Below are 16,107 nucleotides of genomic sequence, written 5' to 3'. Positions count from 1 at the left end.
AATGTGGACGGATATTTCAGTTAGGAAATAAATAACATCCACTGGCCTAACTGCGCATTCATTCACCAATCATTAACTAGGGCTAGTTCAGCAGATAACAGAGGGGAGTGTACGGTAAACACCGTGAAATGGAGTTCTATTAAAAAAAACTAATAAAAACCTAAAAATAACACACATTATGCTATTGATCTTTAATCATCAATGTATATTTTATCACATTGAAATGTGGTACAGAGTAGGTCAGAGGTTACAGTAACTAACATGCAGTATTGGGTGTGTCAGTAGTTCAGGCAGCCTGCAGAGTGACCCCTTGGCCACGCCTGTCTCTAGGGCATACTTTCTCTCCAGAGAAAGCAAATACCAGGAAACATACAATACTGTAACTGTAACAAGATTCAAGATCCAAAAGAAATGTAACATAATAATAAGATGACAAGAGTAAGATCCTTTGGTTTTGGTTCTTCAGCATTATTGCAGCAAAATGAACATGACATAAAGTATAATGAGGGAAGGATAAGGATAATACAAAATAAAGAAAGGAGAAAGGTGCTGTGTGAATTTGACTTCTATAAAGACTGTATGTTTGTGCTGAGTACACAGTATGTCTGTCTGTCTGTCCGTCCGTCCATCCATCCATCCATCCATCCATCCATCCATCCATCCATCCATCCATCCATCCATGTGTCTGTTCCATGACCTCAGTGATTGACATTGTGACACAGTAAATGAGATGCATAGTACTATGCATATGATATTGCATCACAATATCCTAGGCCTACTCACAATTCAATTCCTACTTTGCAACATTTATGCACAACACAAACCTTTGTATATTTCAGTTGTGAATGATTGATGCACCTATTTTCTCAGCTAGACTTGAGACTCGGCATTCAGCAAGACTCAAGTTTCGACTTAAGTGAGATGTTAGACTTAACTGTTCAAAGAACAATGCAACTTTAAATGTACCACTGTTACAACTAGACTACTTTTGCAACGTTGCATGTTTTGTGCACACTTCTTTTTTTTTTAAGCATCTGTTTATTATGATTTTTTGCATTAAAGCATTTCAGTAGTGATTAAGTGCACAGTTATTTATGTTGCTTTTGTTTAGAGGACTTTTGGCTTGACTTATTTGCACTGTAAGATGAAAACATACTGAGGCACGCGCACGCACGCACGCACGCACGCACGCACGCACGCACGCACGCACGCACACACACACACACACACACACACACACACACACACACACACACACACACACACACACACACACACACACACACACACACACACACACACACACACACACACACACACACTTACATGTTAAAATTGTTCTGGTGGGAGAACCCCCGCTTGGGGAGTCTGGGCAGTGCATGCAATCATACAGAGATGTTCACATAAATAATGAATGGTTATTATTAAAGATGGGTCTTACAAATGGCTTCAGTCATCAAATCAATCTCTGTAGGCCTACATTTTGCGTTTTAATGGCTGAAACTGTACCCAACATTTTCCAATGCTGTAAAGCAAGCCTGATAAAAGTACCAAACTCCCCAAATTCACCAGAACAACGATTACATCTAGCTAAAAGGTTTCTGGGGGAGGACCCCCCACCACCGCGCTTGGGGAGAACGTCCCCCGCACCCCCACCAAAACACCCCTCTCCTGGATTCTCACAGTCCAATGTTGCCAGCCTTGAGTTACTATGGTTACTCCAAACAAAAGCAACAGAAAGGGAGAACTGTGCACAAAACCGTAGGCTAGCAGTGAATTTGTCTTGTCTTTGACTACGTTAAGTCTCACAGCAGACACGTCCAAGTCAAGTCTTGTTTTTTTAATTACCGTATTATTTCTTTCAAGTCTGACTTGTCTCAAGTCTACGGCTGAGAAAAGAGATGCAACACAACAGCACAACAGTTCTGGATAAATGCTGCAAAGTAAGCCTAGGCTATTGTGATGCATCATATGCATCTCATTTACTGTGTCAAACTCTCTAAAGTTATAGTCAGGTCATGGAACAGACAAATCATTTTCAGAGCATATGCAACTTTTATCACTTTGGCAGTATCCCACACAACGTGACAACAGTGCAGTGCCCCACCCAATATATACTTCCTGATGTTCACACAAATTAGAGGACGGTGTGCAAAGAGAGCGGCTTATGTGGATTGGTAAGAAGTTTATGCAACCTAAGATAATAATCATTTCCTTTGTCACATACAATTCAGAGGAAGGTTGTGCTGGGATCAGAAAGAGAGAGAGTCATGTGTGGGGGAATAATTCAACGATGAATGAATTATGCCCCCACACATGACTCTCTCTCTTTCTAGAATTGGCCCTGATCCCATCACAACCTTCCTCTGAATTGTATGTGACAAAGGAAATGATTAGATTATTATCTTAGGTTGTAATTCGTGTAATTCTGCTGATTATCTGTTTAAAGACACACCTATAAGTGATTAAAGCATTTTACAGTCACTCTGTGACAAATGTGGTAGAGCGTAGGGGAGTGTCATCAGAAATGTATGATCTAAACTGGGCAGATTAGAGCTCGTGCAAAACTGCATATTGTATGGTTCAAGACTACGGTACTTGACTAAAATGTATTTTACTTCGTCTTCAGCTTGAGACCACTGGGCCATTTTTTCACTGTCTGTTTTGCATTATAGTGTTAGATTCCCCCTCAAGCCCTTTCATTATGTCCACACCCATGGCCCACAGCAGACAATTTTGGGTTTTCCTCCATTCCTCTCTCAGTTCTGTGGGATTCTTCTTGCCATTGTCAGTGCGTTTAAATGAGGGTCTCCTCTTCTCTCTGTCCAAAGGACCTTATAGGACACAGGCTCATTGTAGCAGAGCAGGAACACTCCAGTCTTATCAAAAGTTTATGGAGATAATGTGAGCTCTGCTGTGTAAACTGAGCCTCCCCCACCATGAGCTCACATTCCTGTGGCGTTATTGAGGAGTCCATTTCTGTTGCTTACCACCGTGCTTCTGCGGAATGAAGGCTCAGTAAAGGAGGGGCAGACAGAAATCATCCTCTCTGACATGGAGGCTATACTGGGGAATGGTTTCACAAAACCTTAACTTGGCATGGGTTTTCAGGAGAGACAGACAAACAATTTAACAAAGTAACAAACAAACAAACAAACAAACAAACACATATAGGCTACTCACACATTTAGGCCCCATTTTACAGAATATTGCACTAGCCTATATGTGTCATGTCACTGAGTGATGTGGAATATGGCATTGGCAGAGAATCACCAAGCCAAATATATATTTTTGTTGGATACCAAATATTTGCACGACAATTTTCACATAATGTTTTTAATATTTAAATCACATAGACCTCTGTGATAAAATAAAATAAAATGAAATGAAATGAAATGAAACAGTATATAGTAAATAGTATAGTAAATAGTGAACCCTTCATAATTATGTGGCTGTCTTGGTGAAATGTGTCCCCCTGCTGGTAGCCCCAGAGTTTTGCCTCAATCTTAGTATTCGTACAATCAATGGATGGATATGTAAAGGAGGAAAGTCAGGAAACAAAGACGTTCGCGTCGATACTGTATATAGGCTGTGTGTGTGCGTGTGGGTCCGTGCGTGTTGAGTGAGTGAGACGTGAGTCGAGTTGTTACAGTAATGAACCAGTGTGCAGGGTGGAGCAGTCAAGGTGTGTCGGTGGGGTGTGCAGACAACAAAGTGCGTCACGGATTTTAAGGTCTCTGACTTGACTAATAGCCTGGACTGAACTGCCTGCCCGGCTGGAGTCATACAGCCCGGTGAAAGTATAGCTACGAGGCGATCGATTACATTACTCTTGTACGACTCTAAACTAAACCATATCAGACAGACAGTGATTTATTCTCACAAAGCTCACATCTTACTGTAGCCTTCACTGCCGTACGGACGGAATAGGCAGACTCGAGCTATACACACCGTTTACCAAAATGAGGGGATATTTCATTTTCAACATTTGCATGTTATTGGTAAGTAATCCTACTGGCACTTTGTAATTTTTACCGTTTCCAAAGAACTGTAAGCAATTAATATATGAGCGTATCGGCCTACGTTGTTAAGTTGAGCTACTTAAAGTTGTAAATAGTTTCACTTTCACGGTCTTACTTTTACTTCGGTATGGTCTGCTACTCTGCTGCTTGGGGCACTGGGGCAGATGGCATCATGGCGTGGCCCACCTGCTATGGAGCGTTAACCTGCCTGCAGTACAAATGTAGTTCATTCGTTCGTTTTCTTTTCTATAGATGTCTCGTGCGGAGTCTTGCTTTCTCTCCAACTCCATACGAGTATCACTGCCCCAGTCAATACTACCAGCACATTTTGTTATTTCAAAAGGTAAGGGCTAAAATGTTTAATTTATACCACTCACTGTTTTGAAGCTGCTTAATATGCAATTATGAGTACTGCCTACCTGGTATCCATTCAATGCTCCTATACTAATATTAATAATAAGCCTACAGTAGGCTTATTATTAATCAATAAATGGTAGTAAGGCTGCCTACTTATTTATTTTACATTAGATCACCAGCACAATATAAACTGTCTGCACATTAATAATATAGCAAATACCCAATGAGGTAGACACAATGATAGAAATAAGATGACGTGTGAAGCACATAACATTGGAGCATTCTATTTCTAATTCCATTTGTCTCCTCTTTAGTTGCTCTTCATGACCACCACTGTGTGAACTTCTCATCCAGTGACCCTGCCTTTATGTTGGCGAGTAATGGCACTGTAGTGACAACAACCACAGTGCCAAATAAGGAACAAGCCTTTTCAGTCTGGGCTCAGGACCCCAGTGGGAACAAATGTGAAATGGTCATTCAGCTTGTTCGAGTCGTTCCCAGAAGAATTCTGAAAAGAGAGGTGAGAGATTCAAATCATTGTATTGTAGGCATTGCAAGACAAAAATCCTATTCCATGTTAATACTCTAATAATATGTTTATAATATGTGCCAGAGCAGGCCTTTCTGAAGAGGTCCAAACGACGTTGGGGTGTTCCACCTTTTGAAATATACGAGAACGGTGTCGCGCCATTTCCAAAGCAAATAGACAGGGTAAGCTAATACACGATAAATATGTCAAGTATTACATCACATGTATGTCAAATATTCATGCTTTAGAAATGTGAATGAAGACTTATATGCCGTCTACTACTATGTTGTTTACTTAGTTTATATCTCTCATAATTATGGACACACACACACCCAGACACGCCCAATTGATTCTTTGGTTTCTATGCACAGTAGGCCTATAGCTACTTTGAGCTCCTCAATCGACTCTACAACTATTAAATCAGTTACAACTTGTCTGGGAATTAACACATTTTCCTATTGCTAGTAGTATCGCTTAGTCTCTAAACCCGGATGAATGGTGTCCCAAACCCAAAGAATGTTATTGTTAAGCCCTTCCTTGTATTTCCTGCTACAGATAGGATCAACCGCTGAGCAGAATTACAATGTGTACTACACGATCAGTGGACCTGGTGTTACTGAGCACCCGGTGGGTCTGTTCAGTGTGGAGAGAGACACCGGGATGCTGTCCGTGCACAGTGCGGTCGACCGCGAGGAATACGCCATGTATGTGGTAAGTACATACTACGTAGAAGACCACCAGTGGTGGAAAAAGTATTAAATCTTTGTACTTATGTAAAAGCATCAATACTGCAATGTATAAAATACTCCCTTACAAGTAAAAGTCCAGACAAAAAATTACTAAAAGTAACAAAGAGTATTGGTACCAGAATGTACTTAAAGTACCAGAAGTAAAAAGTACTCGTCATGCAGGATGTCGCATTTCACAAGTTTTCAAATGTAAAAGTCTTTTGAAATTAGCCAATCTAAAAGGTCACAATACGTCGCTTGTAGATTGTAGATTGGCTATTTTCAAATGGGCGAAATGCACTGTATATAGATAGGGCTGAAGTGTATAATTGTAATAATATTCAAACTCTACAAAGTAACTAAAGTTTTCAAATGATTCTAGTGGAGTAAAAGCACAATGTTTGCCTCTGAGATGTAGTAAAATTATTGAAAATTGAAGTACAGACGTTGGGTAAATGTACTTAGTGTTGAAGACCACCGTACTGATATACCGGTAAGACTGATCACGGGTCTAAAGGTGGTACAGTATTGATCATTACACTGAAAGGTACAATGTGTGTGTAGACCAGTGGTTTTCAACACTTTTCACATCAAGGCCCATTATTCATTCAGCATTTAAGCCATGCATGGACCACCATTTAATTTACCATTTGATTTTTTGAGATTTAGCCTCTCGGACCCAAAACTAAAGAATATTTTGTTGCCGTTGGATAACATTTTGTGCACAATTCCATGCTGTTGGCAAACGTTGATCAAAATAAAAAAGATTCTACATATTATAATTGTGTAAACTTCTTGTAAATGAAGCAATACAGATGTTTAACAATAATTGAACTCTTGAGAGCGTAAAATGAAACCAAATAGACCTGTACGGGTCAATTTGGTTTCATTTGACGCTCTCAAGAGTTAAAGATCTACATTATAAGGATCCATTTGGTTACCAACTCTCCATCATTCAGCTGGTGACCACCTGGAACCGCCTCAAGGACCACTGGTGGTCCCTGGACCACTGGTTGGAAACCACTCATCATCTAAATCATCATCTAAATCATCTAAATGTCATGATAACACACCCGCATGCACGCACACACACACACACACACACACACACACACACACACACACACACACACACGCTACCAGCTAAAGCTAGTCTTTTCTTTTGCAGTTTACAGCTCACGTTTATGACAGAGAGACCCACCAAGAGCGAGACGAGCCTCTGAAGATAACTGTGGTTGTATTTGATAAGAACGACAACAATCCAACGTTCACAGGCCCACTCCAGTTCACTGTGCTGGAGCAGAGCAAAGCAGGTGAGAAACACTCCTACTGTAACTGTATAATGCCTGTATATACTGTATACAGCAGTGCTTCCCAAACAGTGGGTCGGTCACTCAGACAGGACCCATGTTTGGGTCGTGGACCAATTTCTATTTTAAGTAAATGTCCCTGTTTTTGTTTCCTATGTTAAAAAAATATCTATATATTTCAAAAGACAAAAAATAAATAAATAAACTAAAAAGTCACAACATCAATTTCATCAATTAAAAACGATTCCCACATTTTTTCAGAAGTATTTCATAAAAATAAAAATAAACACATGTGCTAAACACTTTGGCAAACACTTTTGGTACACGATGTTTGCCACAAGGCTATCAATATGGATTACAGGGTAACCCAAAAACCTTTTATACAGGCACACAGGTGGGGACGGTGATTGCTGCAGACAGAGATGAGGAAAAAACAATCAATGTTAAGATCAGGTATTCCATCCTGTCCGGACGAGACCTGTTCGCCATCAACCCAGTGACAGGTGTCATCAGCACATTAAGCAACCGACTGGACAGAGAGGTGAGGGGGCCTATGTTGACTGCTTATGTGGTTTCCTCAGTAATATATGACAACACGTGACTTAAGTTGTTGTTTTTGGCGAGCGACGGCATCCAACAACAATGTTTGAGGCCATATCCCATTAAAACCCAGGAAAGCATCTGTGTCATTTTAGATTTTATACTTTGGCTATTCAAAAATAGCAGATATATAAGCTTATAGTGCATCACTTCGGGCCATGCATTGCTACAGTATGAGCTTGCACATCTATATACTGTATAGTATACATATGCAGACAACTTCCCTTAAAAGAGGAAGGGACCGCACACTCCAGAGACGCTCCGAGCATCTCTAGAGTGTGCGGTCCCTTCCTCTTTAAGGGACTTCATACCTTAAGGCACTTCATACCTTGCCTACCAGCACCTGGATGTGCACGAAAAGCTACCTGTTTACTGTATATATACACCATATACCACTGATATAGCAACATAAATGTTAGTTAGATGACATTTGTAGAATCGGCCTAAGTTTTAAGATAGTGTACTTCTCATTGTTATAATGCACTTAGCTGTGCGAAATGTTATAATTAATTTGATTTTGCTTCAGGTGCAAGACACTCATTTTGCCACAGTTGAGATCAAAGACATGAATGGGGACCCGCGAGGTCTGTCCAACACGGCCACAGCCACCATCACACTGGGCGACATCAACGACAATCCTCCCACGTTCACAAAGACATCTGTAAGTGTTCATTTGTTGTTTTTGAATAGATGAGTCGAAACCGCTGTGAAAGAACACATTGTGACATTCCTTCCTGACATGACAAACGTTCTGGTTTCGTTCTGGTGATTCATATTGGTGTCTGCAAATAGCAGATCTACATGTTCACAGCGCGTCACAGTGCTATGTGCTGAGAGTGTGTAGATCTGAACTTTATTCCTGTACACAACTAAGTAATGTCTGATTTATATTAGACATTACATTTACATAAATAACACATTCTATCAACATTTTCTTTGTCTCTCTACCAGTATGGTGTGAATATTAAGGAGAACCAAAATCCAGGTCTAATCCTTCGGATTCCGGTTGAAGACAAGGATTTAATAAACACGCCCAACTGGAACTCTCAGTTTGTGATCACTAAGGGAAACGAAAATGGAATTTTCAGAATTGAAAGAGACCCCGAAACTAATGAAGGGCTTCTTTACACAACAAAGGTGAGCTAACAATTTAATTACTCCTATTTGTTTGTTTTTAACCCATTCTGGGCGGGAACCCCTTTTGGTGTTTTAAAGCATTATGTTAGCTATTGAAAAATAGCAGGAGCTTTTAGGTCTGCTATTTTTGAAAAGTAGTGAAAATGTTGTGCAAATCTTTGAATATATATTCTTTCAGAGCAATTTTTTCAACTAAAATCATTGCTTCTGGAGGTGTCCCTGGAACAACATATTTTCAGATGGGGGTTGCCGGCATATTACATATAATATTTGGGGTCCTTGACATGAAATATTGAGCACCACTGATACAGAAACATGAGGTTTTTCAGAAAAAAATACATTTTTTTAATTTCGACGTCAGGCCTAAATGGGTTAATGAAAGAAATTGGGCCACTGGATGACACTGAACTTACCTCAAATACAGACTTCATTCTTCTTACACAGTGACATAATGGTTTGTATTTTCAACACTCCCTATGTGTTTCCTCAGCCCTTGGACTATGAGCAGATGAAAAACCTCAAACTGGAGATCATGGCACGTAATGAAGCTGAACTGAGCGGTGCCACGGCCTCGTGGGTCTCCATACCCGTGGACGTGTCTGTGGGCGATGTCGACGAGGGCCCACAGTTCAGCGCTCCCACTGTGCGCTTCACTGTCCAGGAGAACACCCCAAATGGCACTCTGATAGGAACCTACACAGCCCTGGATCCTGAGACCAAGAGTAGCGCGGGCATCAAGTAAGCATTATTGTCACACGCTTGACTTTGCTCATCTCATTTCGCGTTCTATGGTGAAGGCTTTAACATTATTATTATGTCGATGGTGTTGGATGGAATCTTCGTACGTCCAAAAATGTTACTTTTCAGGAAACGGATAACAATAACCTGTGTTCTAATGCATCCAATGTTTTAGTCACAAGCTCTTTTTAATACTTTTCAATGATTAAATATTAATAAAAACCCACAGACAGACTTACAGTAACTTTCAACCTGTCATCCCTATTTTGGGCATAGAGGTGCACATACATCTACAAGCTCACAGCGTTCTACACAGAAACTCATACAAAGATCACGCTGTGAGCTTTTTTGATCGGCTATTTTACTTATTTTTGTACACTGTCACACAGAAATGAATACATAAATAAATAATAAAATAATACATGGAAAAAACATAAAAAGATGAAATTTTGAGAAACAGCACAAGTTTTCTGCCCAACAGCAATGATACATAATTTCAACACAAGATGGAGTTGTAGCTCTGTGAAAGACAAACAATATATACTTTTGTCTTTACTTCACACAAGCACTGGGGGGCATACTTTCACCACCCACGAGAAGAATGTGCTAATGACACATGGATTCTTTGTCCTCTTCTCTCCTCTCCATTAGGTATTACAAGGTGACAGACCCAGCGTCGTGGATTAATGTAGATGCAAATTCAGGACAATTGAAGGTTGCAAACACAATTGACAGAGAGTCTCACTTTGTCCAGGATGGTGTTTACAACATCACTGTGAAGGCTGTGGACAGCAGTAAGTAATTTGTTCCCCTTGCTGTAGTCAGTGCATTATGCTGCAGTGCTTCCCAAACTGTTACTCTTTAACTAAACAGGCAAGGTTCAAGGAAGTATAACCTCCAGCGAATTCCCTTTGTTTGTTTACACAAAGTTTCTGGCACGGCAACACCGGTTAATTTGTTGGGCTTGGGGAGAAACCACAAACATGATCCTTTTGTGGCATCATGTCAAAATAATTATACCAAGAATTACAATTTACAATTTAGGCATTTAGCAGACGCTCTTAATCCAGAGCGATTTACATTAAGCAATAACAAAAGCATGTCATACATCACATATATAAAAAGTAGTTATCATGAATCATGTATAAACTAAGAACGTAACAGTGGAGTATCTATGTAAACTATACATACTATACTATATATATATTATACGTGTGTACTATAAAGTGCTAAGCCTACATAAAATGCAATTCTAGTGCTGTCTGCATAACAAGCTATAAGTCTGTTTAAAATACTATCAAAGTCTACATAAAGTGCTATCTAAGGGGCTAGGCTAGGGCAATTAAATTGCAATTGCAATTAAATTGCTACAATGAGAGTGTCTAACTAAACCTACTCTCTTTTTGGGGGATTTTGACTCAGCTGCCAAGCCCAGCTCCACCCTTGTCTTTCAACTCTCACTGTTTCATGACGGAGAGAGCATGGGGTGTGTTTCCTCACCTTTATAGAGCAACATGTCTGGTTACTCATAAATGTTTTGGTGTGTTGTCTGGCTCCTATCCTAGATTTGGTCTGGTGCATTCTGTTGAGACAGCGAATGTCGAAGTGCTGTCATAATATCTGTCAGTCACGCAAGCAGCTATCCGTTGTTATGGCCTCAGTGGGATCATCAGTGGTTTTCTCAAGGCACACATCCACTAGCGAAAATAATACTATCTACTATCTATGTATAAGCCCACAAAGCAATGCAATGCATTGTGAAGCTTGTAGATCGGTTATTTTCATTATTATTATTTTAATTCATGGGAAAATAGATAAATAAAATAAATTAGATTAAAAATGTTACAATGGTACAATGACATGCCCAATATAGGGATGTTAACACATTTCGGGCAGGAAGCCCTTTTGGTGTTTTAACTAAGCATTATGTTATACTTTAGCTATGAAAAATAGCAGATCTACAAGCTCATAGCACGCCACCCGTAGGTCTGCTATTTTTTTTAAATCTTAAAAATGCGTTTTCTTTTATTTCGACGTCAGGCCTAAATGGGTTAAAGTGGTAACATATTGTTTAGAGTCCGTTTTGGGAAATGACTCTTGAGTGCACACCTGGACTTCTGTCATGGCTTACCGTTTGCGGGAAGCACTTGCTCTACCAGTTCTGACTCGCATAGATGACTAATCATACCAAATGTGTCTATGTAATTTCAGGCTCTAAGACAGGTACAGGAACAGTTATTATTCAGGTGGAGGATGTCAATGATCACGTGCCAGAGCTTCCCACAAAGGAGCTTTCAGTCTGTGAGGAGGAGGGCGAACTGGGCTCCGTGCCAGTCGTGGCCGAGGACAAAGACCAGTCTCCCTTCGCTGGCCCGTTCAGCTTTGAGTTGGCGTGGGAGCATGATGACAAATGGACTGTTAATAAGTTGAATGGTAAGTTGGTTAGGTTGGGACTGCTTTCCTTACCCATCGCATCTTCCAATGTAAATGCGTGTCTTTTAAATGGGGATCGGGATGATAAACTGAGTTGACTGACCTTAGGTTTCCAACTTTCCAAAGTTGACTTTTCTCTAAGAGACACCAATATTTGGCTTAAAGTCTTTGTCATAAATAGTAAATGGTGCATTTATATTATGATGATTGTGCATTACATTCACCCATTCACACACCGATTCACAAAACCATGCAAGTCACCAACCTGAACATAGGGAACAAATTAGGGGTTCAGAGTCTTGCTCATGGACACTTTTACACTAACTCTGGGGGAGTCTTGCTTGCGGTTCGATTCCCTTCCCTTCCAGCCGTTCTACCGGCCACGCTACCCCTGACCCACTGCCGTCATTATCAGTCATCGTGTACAGTGCATTCCGGTGTCACTTTCTTTCCAGCGTTATGTCTCATTTTGGAATAAAACCTTACGTTTTCCTTCTCCAGACACAGCGGCTATATTGCAGCCGAGCAAAGATCTTCCCACGGGGAGATACACCGTTTCTTTGATGGTGAAAGATCTGCAGGGCAGTGGTAGGACACAGATGGCGACAGTGAGGATCTGCCAGTGTTGGAAGGGCGCCTGCTTGGACAGAGAGAGGTCCATGTCACTGGGGGTGTGGGCTGTCCTCGCCATGCTGCTGGCTCTGGCCCTGCTTTTACTACTCTGTGAGTTCTCCGACTACCGTACTTCTATAACCCATTCTGACCTGAGATCAGATTCTAAAAATGTCTGTTTGAAAATGACAGTTTTCTGAAAAAGCTATGTTTCTATGTCAGTCGTTCTTCGATTTTTCAAAATAGCTAAAGCATAACATAATGCTCATTCTGAAGCTGAGGTGTACTGTGTACTTTTCCTCCGCAGGTATATGCTGTGCATCCTTCTGCGTGACAAAGCCTCAAGCAAAGGATTTCGAGGATATGGGAGACAGCGGTGGTGTGTTGCTGAAATCCAACACAGAGGCCCCCGGGGATGCAGTGGTAGGTGTATACATGCAATAATGAATGCATCAGACGGGTTGTGGTGGTACTGTATACAGTAGGCGTACATACATGAAGTAATGTATGAAGTGTATAGATGCAATAACGAATTCATCAGATGTGTTGCAGTGTCGTCACTTTTTTGCTTGGTTAACCACAGCGTCCCTATTTACAGTCTTTTTAGGTTGTCTGAATTTGGGCATTTGATGTGATTATTTATCTGTGTGTCTCTTTAGGATTCAAAGCTCATCGTGCCCTCTGTGGTTGAAGGACAAGTGAAGGGTTACTTGCATGACGCACAGTGGGTGGGGAACAAGAGTTCCAGCAATGTTGGTGGCCTCAGCGTTAAGGACAATCAAATCAATGGGCCTCCGATGACGGACAGGGGGAACGAAGTCTATATTCAGCAGGGCATGGAACAGTTTGGTACTGGACAGTTTGCTACTGGACAGTTTGGTACTGGACAGCACTGGAGCAGTCAGTTTGGGAACAGCAATGTGACTTTCAGCAAGGGACAGTTTGACCACATCGTTGATAACGCTTATGATCATCACACTTGGCAAACAAATGGCCTCTTCATACAGCAGGTAATGTTGTTTTAAATTATTATTATATATATTTCTTTGATATTTTGAGTTCACCCAGCATACAAAAGGTACTGGAATGACCAATGTGGAAATTAATAAACCTGGGTGAGGTGGCTTCTGCAGTCACCGTATTGTATGAGAGCAGGAGCAAGATTGTTGTAAACTCGATGAGCAAACCTTTCACTCTGTGAGGTTTAATAACGTTGCTATCTGAAAAACCAAAGGCAAGTCTCATGTGTAATGTAATCTCTTATTGGCTGAACCATCTCTCTCTCATGGGCTCCTCTCTCTGTAAGTTATTATTTCTCAACTTGTCGGTGGAATGTTTGTCTGTGTTGGCCGAGTAATATCCGCTGGTCATATCCCAAGCAATTCCATAATATCACATGGTGTAATATCTCCCCTCCCATCGGTCAGCTACCCCGGATGAATCCACAAGGACTAATAACACATTTCCTCTCCCGTTCTGCTTTGTCTTTTAGAAGTTGGCCTATCTGGGGACAAAGGAGGAGGGGCGCTTCGCAGACGACATCCTCCACTCGTACGGTTTTGAGGGGGTGGGCTCCGCAGCTGGCTCTGTGGGCTGCTGCAGTGACCAAGGCAACAGCGATGACCTCAGCTTCCTGGACACGCTAGGGCCAAAGTTCAAAACTCTGGCAGAGGTCTGCACTAAGAAATGAAACAATGCAACCCGAGGCGGTGTTTGTTTTAATTGCACAGGATGCACAGCGTTGTGCGTAGAATGGAATAGTGGACTCTTGCTACGCGGTAGGATACTGGACAACAAGGAGACATATGAACTGGTCTTGTAAAGCCGGTCGTATACGAAGTTGTGTGCCGGTATCGTGCACCGAATAAAGACGATCTGCAAGCTCACAATGCGTCGTGCTGCGATGCGTTGTGAGCTTGTAGGTCAGCTATTTTCCGTGCGCACAACAAAGTTTATCAAGCCCTTAAGTGTTAGTAGTAGTACACTGACTGTACTGCTTGTACACAGTACTTGAGGACTTTTGGTGAAGGCCTTTTTGCACTGGAAATTATGAACTTGATTATTATGTGCTGTATGTATGTCAATTTTGTTATATTTTGTATCTTGGCAATTGCTTTGTGCTTCGTTTTGCAGGATAAAAGTTGGTGCATTTGTAATGTCACTTTGAAGGCGTACAAGGTTTATTCTTTCGGTATAAATATTGGCTTATCTGGTTGCGTGGAACATTTTATTCCACTGTTCTACTTACTGCAGCTATTTGATTAGGTGTCATTGCGTGTGGTGAAGTGCTTGTGCACTTGCCTTAGTTTTATTTAGCACTGACTGCTCTGTGATTCATTTCAAGTTATTTGCTTAGAGTAGACACATCACACATGTTTAAAGATGATCGCACAGCTCCACGTTACAGTGGAATACCAAAGTGCCTTAGTGTTGCAAATGCGTACTTTATGCTGACTGTTCAATCGGGTGTAGCTGGAGCTCGTGGGAAACCTTAAGGTTGATGAGACAGGCCGATGCTGATTTGCGGAAAGTCAGCAAAAGGGTGTGATTGGGAGGAGTGAAAACAGATTGCCTGGGCTTATCTCAGCGTGCATGAGTGACAACAAAGAAATGTATTATTCATTCAAGACCCAACCAGAAAGCCATTTCTCAGGAACTAGAGTGGAAAAAGTCACAGATAGAGCCGTTACTATTTGCCAACTGTAGCTGCACCCATGCACCGGAAACCATTATGGTTCGTTTTCATTAGCGGCAATGTACAGTAGGAGGCGGTAATGGGGATCTATTTCTCTATCTCACAACACGCTGTAATTATGGTTGTAAAAATGACTTTCTGACTGCAAATGGATTTTTCAACAGAAGATAATATATTAGGCCTGAAAAGTGGTGTAAAGTAACTAGCCGGTCTCCAAGCTCAATGCGTCGCAATGCGACGTACTGTGAGCTTGTAGATCTGCTATTTTAAAATAACTTTTTAATAATTTATACCTTTTGAAAACTTGTGAAACAGGATATTCTGCACAACTAGTACTTTCTAATTTTAGTACATTTTGATACCAATACTTTTGTACTTTTAGTTAATTTTGATTACCGGGCTTTAACTTGTAATAGAATATTTCTATATTTCAGTATTGATACTTTTAAATGTGAGTACTTTTTCCACCACTGAGCCTGATATAGAACATCTTTCTTCTAAAATAGCTGTTATTATAGCACAGCTCATGATCAGCTTAATGTCAATTGCTGCTCAACTACTGTATGCACATAATGCTTCATGTGTGTTCCTTTGGTATTACACAAATATGTTTTGTAATGCAGTTACATTTCTTTCTTAAAGTTGTATATGAAGATTTTTGCCATGCCTTTTCCCCTCCAAAACCCTGTACTGTTGCATAGTAACAACTAGGAATCACAGTGGAAGGAGAGACTGCTCTCATTCCTTTAGTAGTTCAGTGTTTGAATTCAATATTGAATGACTCAGTGGGTGTGGTGCTCTCTGCTCTCACTGACTTTGTTGACTCGTACAATAGCATGACATGACATCATCCATCCACTTCTTCGCCCATTAGTTAATGTTTAGCTCCGCTCATCGGCAGCTAGGGACGGTGCAGAAGATATGCTGCGATTCCAAACACGTTGGC

At 40.9% G+C, this 16,107-nt stretch overlaps 1 protein-coding gene across 1 annotated transcript; it reads left to right on the top strand.

The window, feature by feature from the left end:
• Positions 1 to 3,660: 3,660 nt before the first annotated feature.
• Positions 3,661 to 15,783, top strand: LOC308325912 (desmocollin 2-like protein). The gene is made up of 16 exons (XM_080778674.1): positions 3,661 to 4,001; positions 4,275 to 4,365; positions 4,694 to 4,899; positions 4,998 to 5,090; positions 5,464 to 5,619; positions 6,805 to 6,949; positions 7,333 to 7,487; positions 8,073 to 8,207; positions 8,498 to 8,683; positions 9,174 to 9,421; positions 10,073 to 10,215; positions 11,633 to 11,854; positions 12,356 to 12,577; positions 12,774 to 12,889; positions 13,126 to 13,476; positions 13,959 to 15,783. Exons 1-16 carry the CDS (start codon positions 3,963 to 3,965, stop codon positions 14,154 to 14,156), a joined length of 2,706 nt encoding a protein of 901 aa, XP_080634800.1. The 5' UTR covers positions 3,661 to 3,962; the 3' UTR covers positions 14,157 to 15,783.
• The last annotated feature ends 324 nt before the right edge of the window (positions 15,784 to 16,107 follow it).

The sequence above is a fragment of the Protomyctophum bolini genome (genome assembly GCF_963924005.1).
Source record: "Protomyctophum bolini genome assembly, chromosome: 12".
Lineage (NCBI taxonomy): Eukaryota > Metazoa > Chordata > Actinopteri > Myctophiformes > Myctophidae > Protomyctophum > Protomyctophum bolini.
The sequence above is the reverse complement of the archived record's forward strand: the minus strand, read 5'-3'. Positions and strand labels throughout refer to the sequence as shown.